The following is a 20,452-nucleotide window of genomic DNA, read 5'->3' as shown; positions in this document are numbered from 1 at the left end:
CCCCCCCCCCCCCCCCCCCAAAACAAATGAGAGATCGAGACACCACTGATACTAGAAGATTCATTGAATGTGTCCAGATTTTTAAAGAGCAACTCTCAATGTAATTTTGTGACATTTGCACCTGATATGAATTCAATATCAAAGGTAATAAATAAAATCTAGTAGTCACGACAATACCGCCCTTTGGAACCAATCTTTTGGTAACCAAATAAAGTTTTAAAACTCATGTTCATACTGTGCAAATACTTAACGGCCTTAATAAGTAATTAGTAATGGTTGAAATGAAGTTCTAAACCGATTAAATGGCAACAGACCTGACCTGAATTATTTTATCATTTACATTCAAGAAAATTCTAATCTTGCTTGTCCGGTTAGAACCAAGGGGAATCTACACTCTTGGTGTGAGAGAGCGTTGGGGTTGGATTTTATCAATCTTCTTATAAATAAATGTGCGATATAAAATCCCTTGTGCAAATGCATTAACAGCTACTTAAATGGACCCTGTGGAGGAAATGTGCTTTCACCTGTCCCGTGTGTGAACTGTACATTCAGCATGAACTCTGCTGGCTGTCTTGCCAATTTCTTCATGTATCATCTCAAACACATCACTGCAATGAACCGGGGTTGTTGTCTCAAGCCAATAATGCAGGATTGCTGACCTCAGAAAAGTGAAAGTGCAGAAGTGAACGTGACAGACACTAAAGCATTTATCAGTATCTGTAATTGGGCACTAAGTGCTCATGGATTTATTGAGTACATGCATTATGATGTGGATGCTGTGAAGTCTTGCTAAGGGACAAACTTACCAAATAGGGCTTTGAACCCTGTTGCTAGAACACAGTGCTTGCACTTTTCACTAGTGCCAGTGGGATTCGATCAGTACTCTTCAGTGTAAACAATTTTTTTTGACAATACGCCTTTTTTCATTCATGTTAGAATATCAGTGTGTTGTGAAATTATGAATAATCTCCATTTTAGTTTCCTAATTCAGAGTTTTCATTTGGTAGTAGCTTTCTCTGAGATTTTAACATAAGAAATCAAGACACTTCTGCTTGTCTTGTGCAGCATACATATGGGGGAAAAAAAATTGGATGCTAACACTTATATTTCATGTGGTGCACGAACACCTTACAGACCATAAACCAATAGCGGGGAAAAACTGACAAAAATCACTGAGAAGATTGAAACATATTAGCCATCTTTATTCATAAATATCACTACTGTATGAATATAAAACAATCTTAAATTACTGCTTTTTTTTTAAACAAATACTCTGACAATATCGCTGGAAGCTCCTCAGGAGAAAACCCACTGATGATCACTTAAAGGTATTGCATATAGCCTTGGCAGCATGTTAATGACTATGCCTTTCTGTAGTCGTGTTAATGAACCTTTGACAGCGAAGCATAGTTGAACATCTGATACATAATTATTTCCTCAGGAATATGAAAACATAGCCAACTATACATTACGTAAACAAGGACAGACAGGAGTGATCCACCCACTTCAATTTGAAGTACAATTTTGTCAACAACAGTCGTTCAATACAAAAAATACTGGTTATGCAATTAAAAAAATACATCAGCCCCCCCAAAAAAGCGGTCAAAACTTCAATCAAAGGTACTCTGGCCCTTTCTGTTAAGAGTTAAAATGCCTACCTAATATTCTGCGCTGAGATTTTTTCTGAACTATCAAAAAATCTCCATTGGTGAGTGAGTCACAAAAATAGGCAATGTGTTCTAGTATTCAGCGATAGTAGGCACTCCTGTGTTGGAAGGGTGAGGTAGCTAGATAGTAAGAACTGTACACTGGCTGAGATTAAATGACGCGCCTCGTAAAGAGAGAGAGAGCACAGAACTAAAATAAAGTCAGAGTAAAAAGCGGAGCAGAGGTGAACAAAATTCCAGTGATCGATGAGTCCCTCTCCTTGTTTAAGTCACAGTATAGGAAGTAAAAATTAAGAAACTGAGCCTCTATACACAATGAATTGCATGTTTACCAAAATTAGATTACTCTTCACCTCACTCTCTCACTCTCCGTCATCTGCCACAGTCCTAGGTTTAACACTTTAAGGCACGGGAGCTGCGTTATCCTCTCCAGGCCCCGCTTGGTGATCTTAGTACAACCGTACAGATCGATTCCCGTCAGCTGGGTCAGGTGGTCGGCGATCAACTCCAACCCCTTGTCCGTGATCCTCACACACTGTCCAATGTTGAGGGTCTTGAGTTCGTGCATCTGGCGCACCATCCTGTTGATGCCGTCGTCGCTGATGTGGCAGGAGCAAAGAGAGAGCGACTTGAGCTGGTACAGGCCCTGGGCGATGTACGCCAGGCTCTGGTCCCCGATCTTATCGCAGAAAGAGACGTCGAGTCCAGACAGCCGCAGGGAGCCCATGGCCAGGTGCATGATCCCCGTGTCGCTGATGTTATCGCAGGAGCGCAGGTTCAGGCTGCACAGGTGGGTCATGTGTGACAGGTGGATCATGCCGGCGTCTGATATTCCTCCGCAGAAGCTGAGGTTGAGCACTTTGAGTTTGTTCAGGCCCTTCGACACATGTTTGAGCGAAAGGTCCGTCAGCTTCTGGCAGTCCTGCAGGGTCAACTTCTCCAGGGACAGGCAGCCCTCGGCGGCGCTGCGGGTCATGCCGGACAGGTGACCGATGCCCACATCGGACACATGCCTGCAGCTGCGCAGGTTAAGACTCTTGAGTCTGTGCAAGCCCCATGCAATGAGCAACAGGCCAGTGTTCGTGATGTTGCTGCAGCCCCCGAGTTCAAGCACCTCCAGGTTTTTGAGGTACTGGGCAATCCTGCCCAGGCTGGAGTCTGTGATCTGCTTACAGAGGCTGAGGTTCAGCACCCGCAGCGATGGGATGTCCTGCACAAAGGCATGTCCGAGTCCGTTGTCCGTGAGGTTGAAACAGCCGCACAGGTTCAGGCTTTCGATGTGCGGCATCCCCTGGATCACGTAGCTCAGACTTCGCCGCAGGCTGAGTATCTGAACTTTCTTGATCCCCCTGGTCTGCAGACTGGGGAACAGCGACGGGTTCGCCCGCCGCAGATGGAGCTTGGCTTCCACCCCCCTCCACACCGACTTGTGGTAGGACGCGTCCCTCCAGGCCGCGCACACTTGGGCCACTCTCCCTTTGTCTTTCACGTCCAGATAGCTGAAAATAATGGCCAGGATCTCCGGGAAAAGGCACGATATGTGCGTCTCCATCTCGAACATGGCTGCGGGCCGCCCGCTCTCGGCAGCAGAGGTTGCGTGCGGGCGACGGTACTTTCGTGGTTAGCTCGCCGAAACTCTCCCGTGGAAGTTGCTGGCCGGCGGCTCGGCGACGGTTAGCTAACGACAGCTAGCTAATGTGCGCGCACACACCAACTGTAGCCGCTTAGCTTCGAGTGTAACGTGACAGAAACCCACCCATCTCCTCGGAGTGGGGCTCGCCGGTAAACCTTGTTCAAAAGAATACTTGCGAAATGTCCGCTAACGTTCACCGTTCTTCGGTCGGCGACGGGGCCACGGCGGCGAGGAACTCCGAAAGGCGGACTATTTACCTAGCGAGCTAGGCTAATATTATTAGCAAACCGTTAGCGTTAGCATTAGCATTAGCTGCCCAAACTTGTGAGCGTCAAAGACGGAAGAAAAACAGCCCTCCTCGTCCGAGCGGTGCGAGGCAACTTATTCTTCACTCCACCTCATCGCAGAGCGTCTCCGGAAACTTTTGTGTTGCTAGAAAACTTCCAGCTGCAGAGCTGTTTCCTGGTGCGACGCTGACTGCCGGGCTGCTCTAACCTCCGATGCATCTCCAGCGGCGTCGGGGCATCCCGGTGTCCCGCTAATGAGAACACGGACCGTGGGCGCTCGAAGTCTGTTCAGACACCGAGCAGCGACTCCTACTGGAGGAAACAGGCATCGTGAACTGCTGCTGCTGCTGCTGCTACTGGCTCCATGACAACAACATCAAATAGAATGAAATAAAACAGGCTACACCATCATCATCATCATCATCATCATCATCATCATCATCATCACCATCATCATCATCATCAAGGGATGTCCAAACATGAAACAGTTCAAACAGAGGTACAAAGAGATGATCTTCACAAGGTGTTGTTTGACCATCACAGATGCTTACTGTTAATTTTTTTAAATGTATTATTTTTCTTGTTAGTATAACATTGGAAGGATTTTCTTTGGTGTATATTATAATATAAAATAAATATTGAGTTGTAGTTGATATAAGAGAAGAGCTCCATTTGCTGACATTAATTTAAAATCTTGTTATTAAATAAAAGATTAGTGGTGATTAATATATGATTAATTTTATAAAAAAAATTAAATATTATAAGAAAGAAAATATTATTAATTATGGAGAAGGGGTGGAATTAAATAAGTTATACTTCTTCCCACTCCTTTTCAAATAAGTAAATTGATTGAATTAATGTTCATGGTTGGTTCTTTTTGTTTAAATTATTTTTGTTTGTGTAGTTTGTTTATTATGTGTCTGCCTGCAATGATACGATCATTTTGATTCATTGTTTTTATTTTTAATTTTTATTTTAATTTGCATATTCGAAATAAACATTTCAATTAATCAATCAATTAAAAAAAGACAGTTAAAAGTACTTTCGCCCAACATTTAGTTGAATTAAAACTAGTGAAACTCTGTTTCCTTAAATAAAATATTTTTCATGGCATTTGGAGAAATACAGGAAGTATAGGGAGAAAAAGAGAGGCCAGTATGGCCATCCCCATGATGCTGTAATGGAGAAACTGCAGGATTTCTCAGTTTTTGACAGCCATGGGACATGAGCTTAATATATTATTTAACTATATAACTATAACAATTTATTTATCAGCTTTTGGTGGATGCTTATAATTCAGTGTTCTGGCCTCGTTTTATATTTTCCCATTTTCCCATTTTGTCTTTTATTCTTTTAGATCATTACATTTTTATTGCAAGCCTACAAAAATAAAGAAAAAAAAACACATTTAACAAGCTGCATCTGCCTACAAGCCTTATCAACATTTCACCACTTTGATTTACTGTGGTGCATGTGACACTGGGATGCCTCAGACTCAGAGGAGGGGAGTTTTTGTGCAGAGTATCGTGGCTCGGTTAATCTACCGCAACTCAAAGACCATTATTCGGATTGTTGACAACACTTTGTTCTCTCTGAGGTCACAGACGCAGACCCCAGGGGGGAGGAATATATCTTTATATCTAAATAAATTATATCATTGAAAATATATAGCATATTTAATAGAATCTGACTCCACTTTTCCACTTCACACAAACGCCTAATTTTTTAAAGGTGTTGTCCCATTAATCCTGCTCAGTGGTCTGAACCGTTGCATATACTAAACTAATTTGGGAAAATGAAGTTAATACCTTATCCTGATACCTAAGCTTGCCATTGGACTGCGTAACTACACACAGTTACAGTTGATTGACACGTTATGCCTCTAGGCCTATTTTCAGAGAATGAATGGTGCTGCATATGTGGATGTGTGGCTCTGTAAAATAGGTAATATGTATAGTGATGGGCCAAAATTTATTCAGGAATATATATTTTTTATATATATTATATTAATGGCTGTGTCTTCTGCAGCAGATCATTTTGAAATATATAATATATATCTATGCCCCTACCAGAAAGTAATCGAGTAAATTCCATGTTTGTGGACAGTTAATAACTCCTCATTTCTGTCTGTTACTATTTCTGTTTCTGTTCAGCTCTGTGAGCTCATGCCCACACCAGGCCACCAGAGGGCAGTGCTGATTTGACAAACCAGTCGAACAAGATCAAAAAGGAAGCACACTCCTCACACTCACACAATTTCCATTTCAAACACTCCTTTGCATATTACAGAATCAATATGTCAAACAGGGAAATACAAATATGTGTTTGTGAGTCTGTGCTTTGCAAAGGGAATCAATTTAGACTGCGGAACTTGAAACGCTCGATGAAGGGGTTACCAGACAGGAGACAAGAGACGGTTTGGTAGAAGGATGGAGGAAAGTAAAACTAAAGACAGAGGGATGGAAAGTGAAGGAGGGTGATTCCCCTCTCGGCCTCCCCTGTGGCTGGACTTGTCTCTGCTAATGACCCTGTCTGCTGGCTCACACAGGCAGATGGTGAATTAACTCCAATTAGCCCACTCTCACCAGATCCTCTCTGACAGCTCACACACACACACACACACACACAATCACACACACACACACACACACACACGGGACAAACAATAAATAATTTGGAAACACTGCAGTGGTTTAACGTTTGTTTATTTTAAATTTTGTTGGGAAAAAAGAGCAACGACTGCTTCACCAGCGTTTGATATTGGAACATCCAAACTCACTTGTGATTGTCCTGTGATTTAAAAATCTAGATCTTTTTGATCACGTTCTGAACAAAAAGTCTTTTTACATTTTATCATTTGAAGTGAAATGTCCAGATGGAGATGTTTGTTAGAAACATAACAGAAAAATTTAAAATGAAATAACTGTTGGGTTATTGTCATTGCGCCAATGTTTCACATCCTTTTTATGGACACAAACACACGCACACACTGGACACGCACACACTGGACACACACACACACACACACACACACACAGACAGCTCCTACTGTGTGACTGTGACCTCCTGTCTCTGTGTTCAGAGTTAGTGAGGTGTGACTAGTCGTCATTGTGACTGAACTCAAATGACATGTCAAACAGAGCGTGGTGTGTGTGTGTTGTGTCTCCACCGAGCTGCGTGTCAGTGTCATTGTCACTCACAGGACACGTATGTGCTTTAAAAATCTGTCACACTGAGAAGAATATGTCTCTTACAGATAAGTTATGCTGTTCAGCTTCTGTGTGAGTGTGTTGGTGTTTAACAGGTGTCTTCCCTGCTTCTAAAAGAGCTTCATTTGGGAGTGTGCCTGAGCGGTGACCTCTGACCTTGTCTGTAAAATGGGGTCGGCAGATGCTGAACGCAGAGCAAAGGCCGGGAGGTCAGCTATTATGTGGCCAGACACGTCATGACATTATCGAGCATCGAGGGAAAATAAACACTCTCCTAGCGCAGTAACGTGACAGACCTTTAGTCCATGAAGTGTGTGTGAAACTGTGCCAGCACACGTTTGTGAGCAAAACTGTGTGTTTGTCTGTGTGTGAGTGTGTGTGTGTGTGTGTGTGTGTGTGTGTGAGTGAGTGAGCAGAGTGGGATTAATCCCTTTAAATCTCTTTAGCTGTTCTGATCCATACTTCAGCGTATGAGGGCAGCATGGACAACAGCTGCCCGTGAAGGATGTGTGACCCTGGCAGCACAGAGGAAAGGGAAGGAGTCTTAATGCCCCCTGACCCCTGACCTCAGTTCATAGGTAGAGTGTGGATTAAATTAGACCTCCCATTACTGTGTGCAATCCTACCAACTCACGCCTGTGTGTGCGTGCGTCCATGTGTGTGTGTGTGTGTGTGTGTGTGTGTGTGTGTGTGTGTGTGTGTGTGTGTGTGTGGGGTCCTCCTGTCGGCATGACACTGAAGTGAAAAGACAAAGTGTCACTGAACCATTATGTGAAGAGAGAAAGAGAGCTACACAGAGAGAGGGAGAGATGGAGAGAGATAGTTGGGAAGAGACAATCGTGACAAATGAGGGATGATGAGCGAGATGTGGGCTGAGGTGTAGAGGCGTTGAAGTGCGAGTGTGTGTGAGTGACTGCAAAATAGGAGAGAGGGAAGATGGAGCTGGAGGCAAAGAGGATGGAGGGATAAAGGAGGAATGAATTGAGGTGATGTGCAGAGGAGTGAAAGAAAGGAGACTGTGTTCAGTCGACACCAGAGTTGTAAGATGAACGTTTTCACTTTTTTACAGCGTGGGTCTTTTTTTTTTTCTTTCTAGATTTGGCCTTTCTGCTGGATATGATTACATTGATAATGTTGTGCTTACCAAAGCAAATGCTGAGATCCAGAAGCATCTTGGCATTGCAAGAACTGCGGGAAGAAATGAGCAGATATGTATAACGTCCTGTAAACAAGAAGTTTATGCCAGAAAAGAAGAGCAGGTGAATAAAAAGAAATGAAAAAAAAAATAGATACTGACAATGCAGGGTCTACGAGGATGGTCATATCTGAGGAAGAAAACACAGAGGATATATTTGGACAGGAAATGACAAAGAACAACACAGTTACATGTGAGAAAGAGAATAATACGATGGGAAAAAATAATTTCCCCTCGAGTCGACATCACACGGGATGCAGAGAATAAGGCGAGGGGGAGCGGGAAATGAGAGAGCAACAATTAAAGAGGAAAAAACAGAAATGGATTTAAAAAACTCGTCGACAAAATGGTTTTGAAAAACAAATCGTGTGTCAACCCGGGACCAGCGTTTCCCTGTGTGCTCCAGATCAGTGTACCTCTACCAGTGGAATGGAGGCGCTTCATTAAGCCGCTGTCATGCAAACATACAGACAAAATGGGCTTGACGACACGCAGTGGCACATATGCAAATACACAAACACACACTCGGTCATCGTGTCTTCTTTCCTCTCCTCCCTCGGCGTGTTGCTTAGCGTGTTAGTGTTTTTTATGCTGCATTAATTGGTTGGTGTGTTCTTGTATATGCTGTTTCCCATCAATGCATCTCTGCTCTACTTGTGTGTTTTACCAACACTGCACTGTTGCTGCTGTTGTTGTCGTGTGCTTTGTATGTGCAGAGCTCCCCACCCCCTCTCCTCCTCCTCCTCCTCCTCTCTCCCTCTTCATTTGCTTCCCTCTGGGGCTGATGTGATTTAGGGCCGTGCTTGAAGAATGAAGACTGGGCTAATATCTGTCTGTTATTGATGCGAGCCGTAACTCTCACCTCCACACTCCACAGGCAGACGGAGAGAGAGAGAGAGAGAGAGAAAGGACTGCTGCTCTAGAAGGTTGGAAGAGAAGAAACAGTGAGAGAGATAATGCCTGCAGATTGATGGCTTTCCCTGTAGTGTTCAGACTTCAGACTGTGTATTGTTTTAATGGGAAAAAAACCTAGTAAAATAAATGTGCATGTCATAAAAATGTTCACATTTTAATTATTCTACTGTATCCTCCTCCCTGCAGCTGCCGCCTCTCCTTTTCTTCCACCCTTACCTTCTCTTTCCTTCTTATGTCCCCCACCCTCACCCCTAACTCTGTCCCACTCTCGGCTCTTTCCATCTGTACATTATGTAGATGTCAATAATTTAGCGCCAGATTCAAGAATTCAGTGCTTAACAACAGGTTACGATCTCTGCTATGAAAGCCATGAAATATGCATTTGTGAATAAAATATGATTCTGCCTCTTTCAAAGCAGCTGAGACCTGTCAAGATTGCTATTCGCTTTCTGACAATATCACAGTGAAGTGACAGTTCAAAAGCGGGGGTTTGTCTTTATCTTGGCAGGTTTTCAATCTTTGCTCTATTTCTGCACACCGCACAGCATTATTTTGTATCCATTGTTTTGTGGACCGTCTTTCATCTCCGGGGCTTTGTTGTTTTCTCACTCTCTTGCCGTCTCTCGCGCTCTCCCCCTCTTACATCGTGAGTTCTATTTTTTCTTCCCCCTTCTGTTTTACAGTTTCATCTGGTATTGTACAGTGAGAGTAGCACCGGCCTCGAAGCACATAAATGGCGAACGCATTCCCCTCTAACTGCCCCTCATACCTCCAATCACCTGCCTCATCAAACCACCCCAGCTCTTAAAATACACAGGGACCTCCTTCTGCTGCTTCCTATTTCTCCTGCCATCCTTTCTCCCCCTGCTTTGCACCTTGCCACCCCCACCCCCACGCCCCACAGGCCAGGAGATCGTTTCTTTGTTCCTGACATCTGTTTTGTTGGGTGATTAATTGAGATGAGCATGTGGGGTGAAGGCCTGTAGAGGGGGAGATCAGACCCCCCAGGTAATGTGCATATGTGTGTTTGTGTGTGTGTGTGTGTGTGTGTGTGTGTGTGTGTGTGTGTGTGTGTGCATGTGTGTTGGCAGCGGAGCTTCAATAATCCTTGATCTGGTTAGTTAGTGCAAACTGCCAGGATTTCCCTCAAGAGCCGCGCAGTAGGAAACATTTGAATATCTGTTATTTTAAAAATATCTCTAAAAACTGCCTCAACAGAAAATCTGCTCCGTCTGTCCCGTGTTTTAAATCAGCAGTCTAAGCTGCTAAGTGACAGGTGACTGACGAGGGATGATGGTACACACCAGTAGGCCAGATATCCCAGAAGGCAAAGCTGTGTTTTGCAGGAAACCACCAGTATGTATCAGTCCAACACATCAGTCTGAAATGTACAGTCAATAAGGTGCTGATTTTTTGTTTGTTTTTGGAATTGATTCTTTATTCAGACATCAACACACATTAGTACAACGAGTTTAAACAATATAGACAGTGTAAACAAAGTGTAAACAGTCTTTGTCTGAAACTATGACTGGACAAGCTCAGGCAGAAGCAAGATGCTTATATATGCCTGCCTACTTTCTTCATCGTGACTAAACACACTGGAGATGGACATACCTTTGCAAAGATAGTTAAAAGAAGAATATTAAAAAAATATGGAAGCCTGTAGGGAACTATACTAAAAATAATGAACTTGTAAATGAAAGTTTAATTCCACTATAGTATTATAATTCCCCACATGTATTATATGAGTTAAATTTAAAATGAAAGTGCAATAAACCAGTTTTGATTTTCACATACTCGCACTGGGCATTACATGACCATATTAAAATTAAAAATGGAAACGCTGTTTTTTCCCACATTTAATTTTCAAAGTTGTACCCAGCTGTAGAGTGGACGATATTCAAATGTTAATTAAAGTTTGAAAATTCAAATGTTCTAAAAGCAATTTAACCTAATTTACTATCAATGCAAGCAAAAATCAAGTCACAGTTGAAATTCAAGTGCAATTTTCTAACAATTGGAAAATAAAACTAGCATTTGATATTTTATTTTTCAAAGAGAATCAAAAAGCTTATAAATAAAATAGTGCCCCCAGTACATCTCATTTACTTGTCATCACGTTCCTTTGGTGTCAAAATAAAAAACTCCTCTAATTAAGGCGGGTCATCAGTGAGGATGTCAATCATTATTTGTGGGTGGGAGACCAAAGCTCCCTACTGTAACCAGACGTCTGCAGTCATTGAGTGATGGTGAACTGTCAGCATAACAGTTATTATTTTAATTTTATCATTGTAATAATTTCCCCTGAAACTTTTGAACACTTAAATATTTTCATTAGTAATGATACACCTATCCTTCGATTCATTTCTGTTATTTATGATTGATAATGTTCCATTCACACAACCAATGTGCCCACAAAGACAAAAAGTGTTTGTTTAGTAAAAAGAGCATGTTGCTACATTCTAATTAGATCTGTATTGTATGTTCACCTCCTCTTTCCAGCAGCTGTTCCTCAAAAGAATGAGACAGGAGTAAACGTTGTATTAGCGGTGTAATTCCGAGAACTTCGATTCACATTTTGTGTACAAGAAATCAATCACTTCCTCAGATATAGATGGGGTGTCTGTGTTTTGAGGGAGTGATTTATGATCCTTTAGAGTCAGAAAGCATCAGGAGGGGACAGAAGCAGGTTTAGAGGTCACAGAGCCAGGTCAGAGGTCAGAGGTCATCTCTGTGGTCAGGCCACTGCGGGGAAATGTGCTGAGAGAAGTTCAAAACTCTCCTGGGAGTTCTGCCGATGTGATCCTGGCTGCGGGTGGAGGGCTTATCACTAGATATCATCATCTGTGTGGAAATGGACAATGAGCAGACAGACAGACAGACAGACAGACAGATAGATGCCAGCATCTCATTGTTACAATACCGAATGTCATAGCAGCAGGCTAATTTCCCACTCAGTGTGTGTGTCGCTGTGCTCTGCTCATACTTGCAAACACAGATGGACTGGGGAGAGAAAGAGAGAAAGAGAGAGAGAGAGAGAGAGAGTGTTTGGAGGTGGAGAAGTACAGTGAAGCCCTGTGGCTCAGGCCCATTAGCAGTCGTGATTTATGCTGCTTTGCATGCTGTGGTGGGACAAGGGTGTGTGTGTGTGTGTGTGTGTGTGTGTGTGTGTGTGTGTGCGTGTGCTGATTCAGGGCTTCAGCAGGCCACACTGTGATAATACATGTCTATGTGAGCATGCTTGAATGCCGCGTTGAGGATAGCTTCGTGGCCAGACAGGCACCAGACAGCCTGAGTCCAGAGTTTAGCTTGGGGGCTGAAATTAGTTTTCTTGGTGGTGGTGGTGGGCAGCAGACCTCTCTCCCATTTCGTTCTCCTTTTGCCTGCAAACATGTGGAGACTGACAGAATCACACGTGTGCCAGCACATACCACACAGACAGAGACACAGACCAAACCAGAGTCAAATCTCCCAAACCGCAATAAGCCTCCAGTTTAAGTTGTTATTAGTGTGTGTGTCTGATAGGAGACTGTGCTGCCCTCTGCATCATTTCCAAGTGTTTCTATAACAGACTAATGCTCGTGGTGATTTGGTTTCTTGTCCCAGCAATTTCAATCAAAAATTAATTCAATGTTTTTTTTTCTCTCTCTCTCTCTCTCTCTTTCTCTCTCTATGTCTCACTCTCTTGAGGTCACAGTGAACCAATCAGCGTCCAATTAAATCCCTGATGGTGTGAAAGACACCCAGGAGCTGATGAAGAGGGATTGGTTGTGAGAGGCGTCCTCGGGTTTCTCCGTACAATATGTGCATGATGACTTCCACTGACAATTAACTTTGATGCCGAAGCAAACCCCCCCCATCCATCCATCCCTTTATCTCCCCACCACTTCATCCTCCGGTCTCCCCATCTTTGATTCTCCGCCTTTTAATCTTCCTCATTCCTCTCTCTGCGACGACGCCGTCCTCTGTCGAGTGACTTCAGGAATGACAAATATATTTACTGTTCCTCTCGTCAACACACGTTCATGTACACACACAAACACACACACACACACACACACACACACGCACACACACACACAACGATAGTACCCCCCCTCCTCATGTGAGTAGACACAGAGTGACTGGGTAATGAGGCTCACTCACTCAGGGTCAGTGACCCCAGGGGGGGAGGAAGGAGGATTGGGAAGTAGAGAAAACAAGAAGGCAAGAAAAAGTAGGAATAACAGCAAGATGCAAGAGGGCTTTCTCTCATTTTTCCCACCAATCCTCTCCCTTTATTTGTCATCTCTGTGTTCCTTGTCAGCAGTTAGAGTGCTGCATGGGCGCAGGGGAGAGAAAGGGGGGGTTAGCAGCAGAGAGAGAAAATGTTTAAGTGCTGATGGCAGCCCCTGGTTGCTGCTGGGACCGGGGTGTCAGCTCTTATTCTGCCACAGCATGCCTCTGACAGGCAAATGATAGAGCAAGAGCCAGGGAGGAGAGGAGGGGACGGCTGCTGCTTCTTGTGTCTGTCTTGAAGACAGAACAAGAGCTCCAATAAGGAAAAGGGAGGTGCTGTAGGTTGTCATTATATTGACCACATCTCTAAACTGTCTCCCTCCTCTTCTCCACGTAATTTTCTTTCCTCTACGCCCCTCCCCTCCTCCATCAATGTTTGGTGATGGATTGAGTTATACTGCTCTCTGGGTGACAGGCATTCCCTCACGTTTCCCCGGCAATGAGGTCAGAGGTGGACACTCGTTATTGGCTGTTGTCTGTAATCATCACACATCGTGCTGTGTGTTTGTTGGCCCTCCTCCTCTCTCGACCTCGCTGACCCGGCTCCGTGCAGTAGAGCGTGACCCACGGGGCCAAAAGGGTCTCGACTGTCTCGACCCGAAAGGTCAGCGGTGTTTACAGAGTGTTGACGGTTGTGTTTGTGTGTGTACGTGCATGTGCATGTGTATGTGTGTGTGTGTGTGTGTGTGTGTGTGCATTTGCGTAGCAGCTTGGGCTGAACGTAAAGAAAAGTATAAAAACCAAAAAGAGATTTTTATCAGATTCAGAAACAATTGCTAGAAACTGAAAAAAATAATAACATCTTTCTCTGACACACATACACACACAAACACAAACAACCCCCCCCCCCCCCCCAACCACTTCTCCATCCCCTGTGCTGTTTCCTTCGTATTCTTTATCTCTTCTCCCCAGTCAGCCCTCACTGTCAGTTTGTGGTTGGCTGATGTTTCACAACTGTTCCCACAGCTGTTGATCGGTGTGTGTGTGTGTGTGTGTGTGTGTGTGTGTGCGTGCGTGTGCGTGTGCGTGTGCTCGTGCGTGGGTGTCTATGTATGTGTTTGCGTGAGTGAGGGCTTGCACACTGGCTTGCAAGGCTCATGTTTGTGAATGTAGGTGTCTATATCCGTCTGTGTGTGTGTGTGTGTGTGTGTTTGTGTTGTATACAGTGTGTCCAACAGCAGTCTCTCTTCATTGATTCAGTGGTGACAGACGGGGTTATAGATAGCTCTTTGAGACCCTTGCGATCAATCTTATCATGAGCAAACTCCCTCTTCACAAGTCACAGAAAAGAGGTAAAGAAAAAAAAGGAAAGATTAAATGGGGGGGAGATAAAAATTGAAGAAGAGGAGGGAGAAAAAAAGAGAGGAAAAGGGCAGAGAAGGTGAAATAACTGAGACTGAGGAAAATACACCATTAATTTTGAATAACATGCCTGTGTCCATTTACATTCTTGTTACCTGTGTGTGTGTGTGTGTGTGTGTGTGTGTGTGTGTGTGTGTGTGTGTGCAATGGAGCAGATGGTGTGTGGCTCTGTGGCTGCATGTACCATATGTATGGGAGAGAGGAAGTGATCGAGAGTAATGAAGGCTACTGTGTGGAGATGGAGACAGTGATAGAGCAGCCAGATTTCTGCAGGGCTGCCATGGACACACACACACACGGAAACCACATGCGGCAAAAAGGCGCCCCGAAGCGGCACCGTTGACATTATACCACCTAGGAGCAGAACACCACATAACCATCTCAAATAATTGCTCCTAATGGCAGTTCATTCCCCCGTGATGCAGCTTGGCCGGATGATGTGCGTGTGCGTGCACGTGCGCATGTGCGTGTGCGTGTGGGTGTGCAGTGGTTCCTAGCTCTAAGAATTGGGTCTCAGTGACAGTAGATGGGATGTTAGCTCGCCAAGAGTGGACAGTAATTGATGGAAAGCTCAGCTAATGCAATGTGTCAGACATATGAGGCCTGTCTAATCAATAGGAGCATGTGACCAGTTTTGGGGCTGTGTGTGTATGTATGTGTGTGTGTGTATGGATGATGCAGTTATGCTGGTCACATCACAGTATGCACCAGCATGTCTGTGATCCAAAGCAGAAGATGGGTTTTTTTCAGGGCTGGAGGCAGAAAAAGAGGAAAAATAAAAGGAGATCTAAATAAGGCAGATGCTTAAGGGCAGGTTTTAAACCCCCCCCCCCCCCCAACACACACACACACACACACACACGCACACACACTTGTCTCTCCCTTTCTCTCTCTCCCATGATGAATCAGCTGTCACTCAGGCACCAGTCCAATCTACTGATAATGAGAACTGCATCAACACCCTCTCGCCTCCCTTTCCCTCTTTCTCTCTCAATCTCTTTTTACTCTCTCTCTCTCTCTCTCTCTCTCTCTGTCACACGCACACATGTACGCACATGCACACTGATGTGATAGGTCACTTTTGAGGACTTACCATAGAGATTTAAATTCATTTCCCGGAGACTTAACCTAACCCTAACCTGAACCTTAACCAAACCCAAACCATAACCACCGACCCAAATATCAGCTTCCCAAATTACATGGACATGGTCTGAAATGTGTCCCCTTAGGTACCCTATGAAAGAAACACACACACACACACACACACACGCACGCACGCACACACACAAGCACGCACACACACACACACACACACACACACACACACACACACAGACAAATCATCCTTCTTTCCTCCTCTCTTCATATTTCACTCACACACAGACACGTGTGTGTGTGTGTGTGTGTGTGTGTGTGCGCCCCACTCACATAAACTCATTCATCTCTCCCTCACCCATCCGTCTTATGATTCTCCTCCCCTCTTTTTTCCTTTCCTCTCACCCTCCCTCTTTTTTCTCCAGGCTTCCCTCCTCCTCCTCTTCCTCCTCCTGTGTGCACGCTGAGCTGAGCAGTCAGTGGTGGGACTGAGGCAAAGGAGGGAGGATAAAGCAAGAATAGAGACGGTAAAGAGAACAGAGGCAGAGAAAACAGATCATTATACAGCAAACGAGCAAGAGGCCGCTGAATGAATAACAAGGAAGGGATTACAAAGCCCAGGACTAAAAAAAAAAGAGGAGAGGACGCCGGCTGAAGACTCTCTTCTCTCTCTCCTTCTCCCACTCCCTCCCCCCTCTCTATCCTCCTTGTCACCCTCCCGACTCTCAGAGGCTCTCCCTCCCCGACGAGCTCCTTCAGTAAAAGATGGCATGAGCACACTGTCTCCCGTCCTCAGCTTGTGGAGTATCTTCCTCCCCCTCTTTCACTCTCTCTCTCTCTCTCTCTCGTCTTCCTCCACTTCTGCTCTGTTTTCGCCTCATCACTCCACCTGTCTTTGCTCCACACGGGTTCAGTACAGAGGGTGAAGAGGAGGGGAGGGAGGTAGACAGAAGCTGACCTCTCCCCTCCTCCCGCCTCGCACCCGCAGGGCCCAGAGAGAGAGAGAGAGAGAGAGAGAGAGAGAGAGAGAGAGAGAGAGAGAGCCGGAGCAGGGAGCTGTCTGATGACTTGCTCCAAACAACGAGCTCCTTAACCCAGCTGACCACAGCCCGATCCCCCCGGCCACCCACTCCCTGCCGCCTGCAACTCAGACTCCTTGTGTTTGAGTCGGTGGAGGAGTGATCCAGGACCATGTTTGGATTAAAGACACCACACTTCTACCTCCCAGGTAGGACCATCTTTATTTATTAGTATATGTTGCTTTCTGTGGACAGTCTTCTTGTGAACTCTGTATTCCTTGTTCTCTCGGACTGTGTCAAATTGTGCGCTGGTCACATGGCCGTGAATTTCACTGTCATTCAGTCTTTCGAGGCCTAATTAATAGCTCGCGGGATGTCACATTGATTTACTGTCTTCTGACCAGTAAGGAGCGTTGCCCTGAGCTTCTGTAATAGTCGTGGAAACGGCAACCGTGATGTTGAATAATGCTGAAGTGACTAAATGTATCTATTTGACCTTTTTAAAATAGAAAGTGAAAAGATTTCCCATTAACTGTTATTGCTAAAAAAATTCTTCCAGGAGAATGAATTTGTTCTGGTTGTGTTGATCAAAAGGTGTACTGCATGGATTTTAGCTATTATTTCATTATTGCCAGTATTTTGAATGTTATATATACCATTTGGATATTTTCTATAACGTTGACCACAGTATCGGTGAAGCCCACACTTCTGAAAGTTCTCTTGTTTTTACTGGTTTTCTTAAGAAATAATCAATTGATCATTTAAGTATCATATTATTTTCTTGTTGAGCTTTTGACTGTTGGTGGCACCGAACAGAGTATCTCAATACCATAACTTAAACCGTTTTGTTTTACATTTAGACCAAACAATTAATGAATTATTCAAAAATATAAATATTTCTCTAAAAAATAGGCTTTGGTTTTTTCTCTTCTGTGCTGTGGAGCTTTTGCTTCTACCTATTAGCCAAACAGCTTGTATGTCTATTGTCTGCCGTTGTGTGATATGCGAGAGAGTGTGGCCAGTGTCAGTGTGGAGACAGGTGTGAGGTTACCTGAGAAGAGTGCTTAAACATGCCTGATGGCAGGATGACAGAACGACACCAAAAAGAGAAAGGAGGAGGGCAGAGGAGGGGGTCAGTGAAAAGGCAGCACGAGGTAGAGAGTAAAACAGAACAGGGTGAGGAGGAGAGGAAGGAAAAGTTGTGTTAATGTTCATTTAACTGGTAACGGAAATTATTTGATGATAATGTTTGGAACCGAACAGTGTCTGCTTGTTAGCAGACCCTCCCAATGTGTCTTTCCCCCTGACCCCTTACCCTGACCTCCGACCTTTCAGTTGTCTGGGCCAGACTGTGGTCAATCATTAGAGAGAGAGAGAGAGAGAGAGAGAGAGAGAGGAAGGAAGGAAGGAAAGAGTGAGAACCAGGGGGATTGATGGGGGAATTAGAGGGCGGAGAGCAGATTAAACAATGTTCTTTGCCTTGTGAATCTTTCATGCTGGTTTTTGAATAATACATCTGCTTTCATAAATGATTGAATCAGGGCGATAATGTGGTGCTTTGTCATTGTTTGTACGTCTGTGTGTGAGTGTGTTTGTGTGTGTTCTCTGTCTATGTGTGCATGTGAACAAGACAGAAGGAAGAAGAAAATCTCTTCAGGAAGCAACACATCCCTCCCCCACCCCCCACCCTCATCCCTCCCCCTCTCCACTCTCGCTTTCATCATCTTTTTTTTCAGTTTCCTTCACTTCATGTCTGTGTATTGTGTGTACTTTTTAATGTCTACGTGTGTGTGTGTGTGTGTGTGTGTGTGTGTGTGTTTGTGTGTGTGCGTGCGGGAATTGATTGCATTAATGTGCACGTTTGTAAATGGTTTTTTTTTGTCATAGCAGGTACCTTTAAATGTGTGTGTGTGTGTGTGTGTGTGTGTGTGCGTGCGTGCGTGCGTGTGTGGGTGAGTGTGCTCTCATCATTAACACACTGGAAGATGCCCCAGCCCCCCCTGGTCCTAACTGCCGTTGCTGTGGAGACAGTGTCAGCCACACGCTCGCTCCTCAATGATCATTTGACAATGTAGGGGGTGAGGGGTAGGATGTGTGTGTGTGTGTGTGTGTGTGTGTGTGTGTGTGAGTGTGAGTGCCCGCGCACTCGTACTTCTATCTTTGAGAGGACCAGTTTGACTTTAGACCTTACAGAGTGAGGACATACTGGGAATGTTTAAGTTTTTTTTTTGAGGATTAAGATTTGGTTTTAAGGTTCAGGATGGAGTAAAGTTTAGGTTAAGGGTTAGGGTTGGGAGTGTCCTCACAATCATCTTACAAGTGTGTGTGTGTGTGTGTGTGTGTGTGTGTCTGTGTGTGTGTGTGTGTGTGTGTGTGTGTGTGTGTGTGTGCGTGAGCAATGTGGAGAAATTACTGCATGATTACTTTGGAAAGACGGAGCAGAGCAGAGTAAGGATGAGAGAGAAAAAGAGATAGAAGCAACAATACAAAATCAGGTTAATGATACATATTTTCGACTAATATGTTTAAGAGATAGGGATGGTGATATTCTATATTCTCCTAATTGTCAACAAAGCCCATGAAAAAAAGCCTCTCAATACGTTTCAACCTTTTTCGATATAAATATTTAAAACAAGTCATGCATAAACTGTACATATGGGTTTTGTTATGTTACTCAAAGAAGAGTACAAAGTATATTTATGGGGACTATTTTCAGCTGTGGAATAATACACTTTTGAAAACTTAGGCTGCGCAAACAATACTTGTTAAAAGGATCACCTCACTGTTGGTTTTGGTCTTTTCATGGAATATGACAATGAGAAAAATAAAGAACATGACCAGATTTATCTTTTGATATTATTTGCAGGCTAAAAGAATTCGTCTCCAGTTTTTACAACGTCACACACACTGACATTTTTGTTTTTGTCCATGCATGCATCCACTCACATGCACATGCACATGTACGCACATTATCCACGACAAGTCGATAGGGTGAGAAAGCCAGGTTGTTGACGTGTGTATTAGCCTGCCATATTTATTGGCTGCTGTGGTATTTTCGGGGGCTGGGCAGCGCTGTTCGACTTGACCTCTGCATTGATTTCCATGATACATGTTAGAGCTACAAGGACATAGTGGCTTTTGATTTATGGCAGATGTCACATGAATGCACACAGACACACACACACGCACACACACACACACACACACACACACACACACACACACACACACACAAGCACACACAAACACACACAGACGATAAATACAATTCTCACTCATTTTTGTCCCTGCATTGTGCAGCAGCAGTTGTACATATACAAATAAATACTTACACTTAAAGGGGCAGTATAAGCAGTTTTGGAGAAAGCTTGTTTCTCTCTTTGTTGTTGTTGTTGTTGTGATTTTACTGCCCACAACTTTGTGTATGGGAGACCAACACGCTAACCACTAGGCCAAAACCGCGGAGTTGCAGCAGCACCACCCGCTTGCACGTCTCTTAAAGTGATGTTTACAACCTGCACTCGCAGTATTGTGTGGTGCGGTCTGCACCATTTTTTTGGTTTCGAATTACAGAGCCTGGGCTGAACCGAAACCCCTGATTTTTTCTGGCGCACACAGAGAACCAACAGCCAGCGGACCTTGAGGAAATGTTTTTACAAAATGTGTATTGCTTTAGAAAATCGCTTACTGCCCCTTTAATGTTTGTGAATGCTGTGGTAGCGAAAGACTCTGTCCTTCATCCAGAGTGCTGCTGAAGTGTCTCTGAGCAAAAGGGAGGAAAAAATATTTCTA

At 44.2% G+C, this 20,452-nt stretch overlaps 2 protein-coding genes across 3 annotated transcripts in view; one reads left to right on the top strand and one right to left on the bottom strand.

The window, feature by feature from the left end:
• Window positions 1-1,181: 1,181 nt before the first annotated feature.
• On the bottom strand, window positions 1,182-3,939 carry LOC118315196 (F-box/LRR-repeat protein 14). The gene has a single exon (XM_035642268.2). The coding sequence runs from the start codon at window positions 3,226-3,228 to the stop codon at window positions 2,017-2,019; it is 1,212 nt and encodes a 403-aa protein (XP_035498161.1). The 5' UTR covers window positions 3,229-3,939; the 3' UTR covers window positions 1,182-2,016.
• A 12,219-nt stretch (window positions 3,940-16,158) lies between these two features.
• Window positions 16,159-20,452, top strand: part of LOC118315083 (genetic suppressor element 1) — a 36,736-nt gene continuing 32,442 nt past the window's right edge. Inside the window, exon 1 of one of the 2 annotated variants that reach the window (XM_035642063.2) lies at window positions 16,159-16,869. In XM_035642063.2, the coding sequence (XP_035497956.2) occupies window positions 16,833-16,869 (37 nt within the window). In that variant the 5' untranslated portion in view covers window positions 16,159-16,832. The remainder of the gene's footprint in view (window positions 16,870-20,452) is intronic. The other variant, XM_035642064.2, reaches the window with a different exon arrangement.

Source organism: Scophthalmus maximus, chromosome 7, assembly GCF_022379125.1.
Source record: "Scophthalmus maximus strain ysfricsl-2021 chromosome 7, ASM2237912v1, whole genome shotgun sequence".
NCBI lineage: Eukaryota > Metazoa > Chordata > Actinopteri > Pleuronectiformes > Scophthalmidae > Scophthalmus > Scophthalmus maximus.
This window is presented reverse-complemented; position numbering and strand designations above follow the sequence as displayed.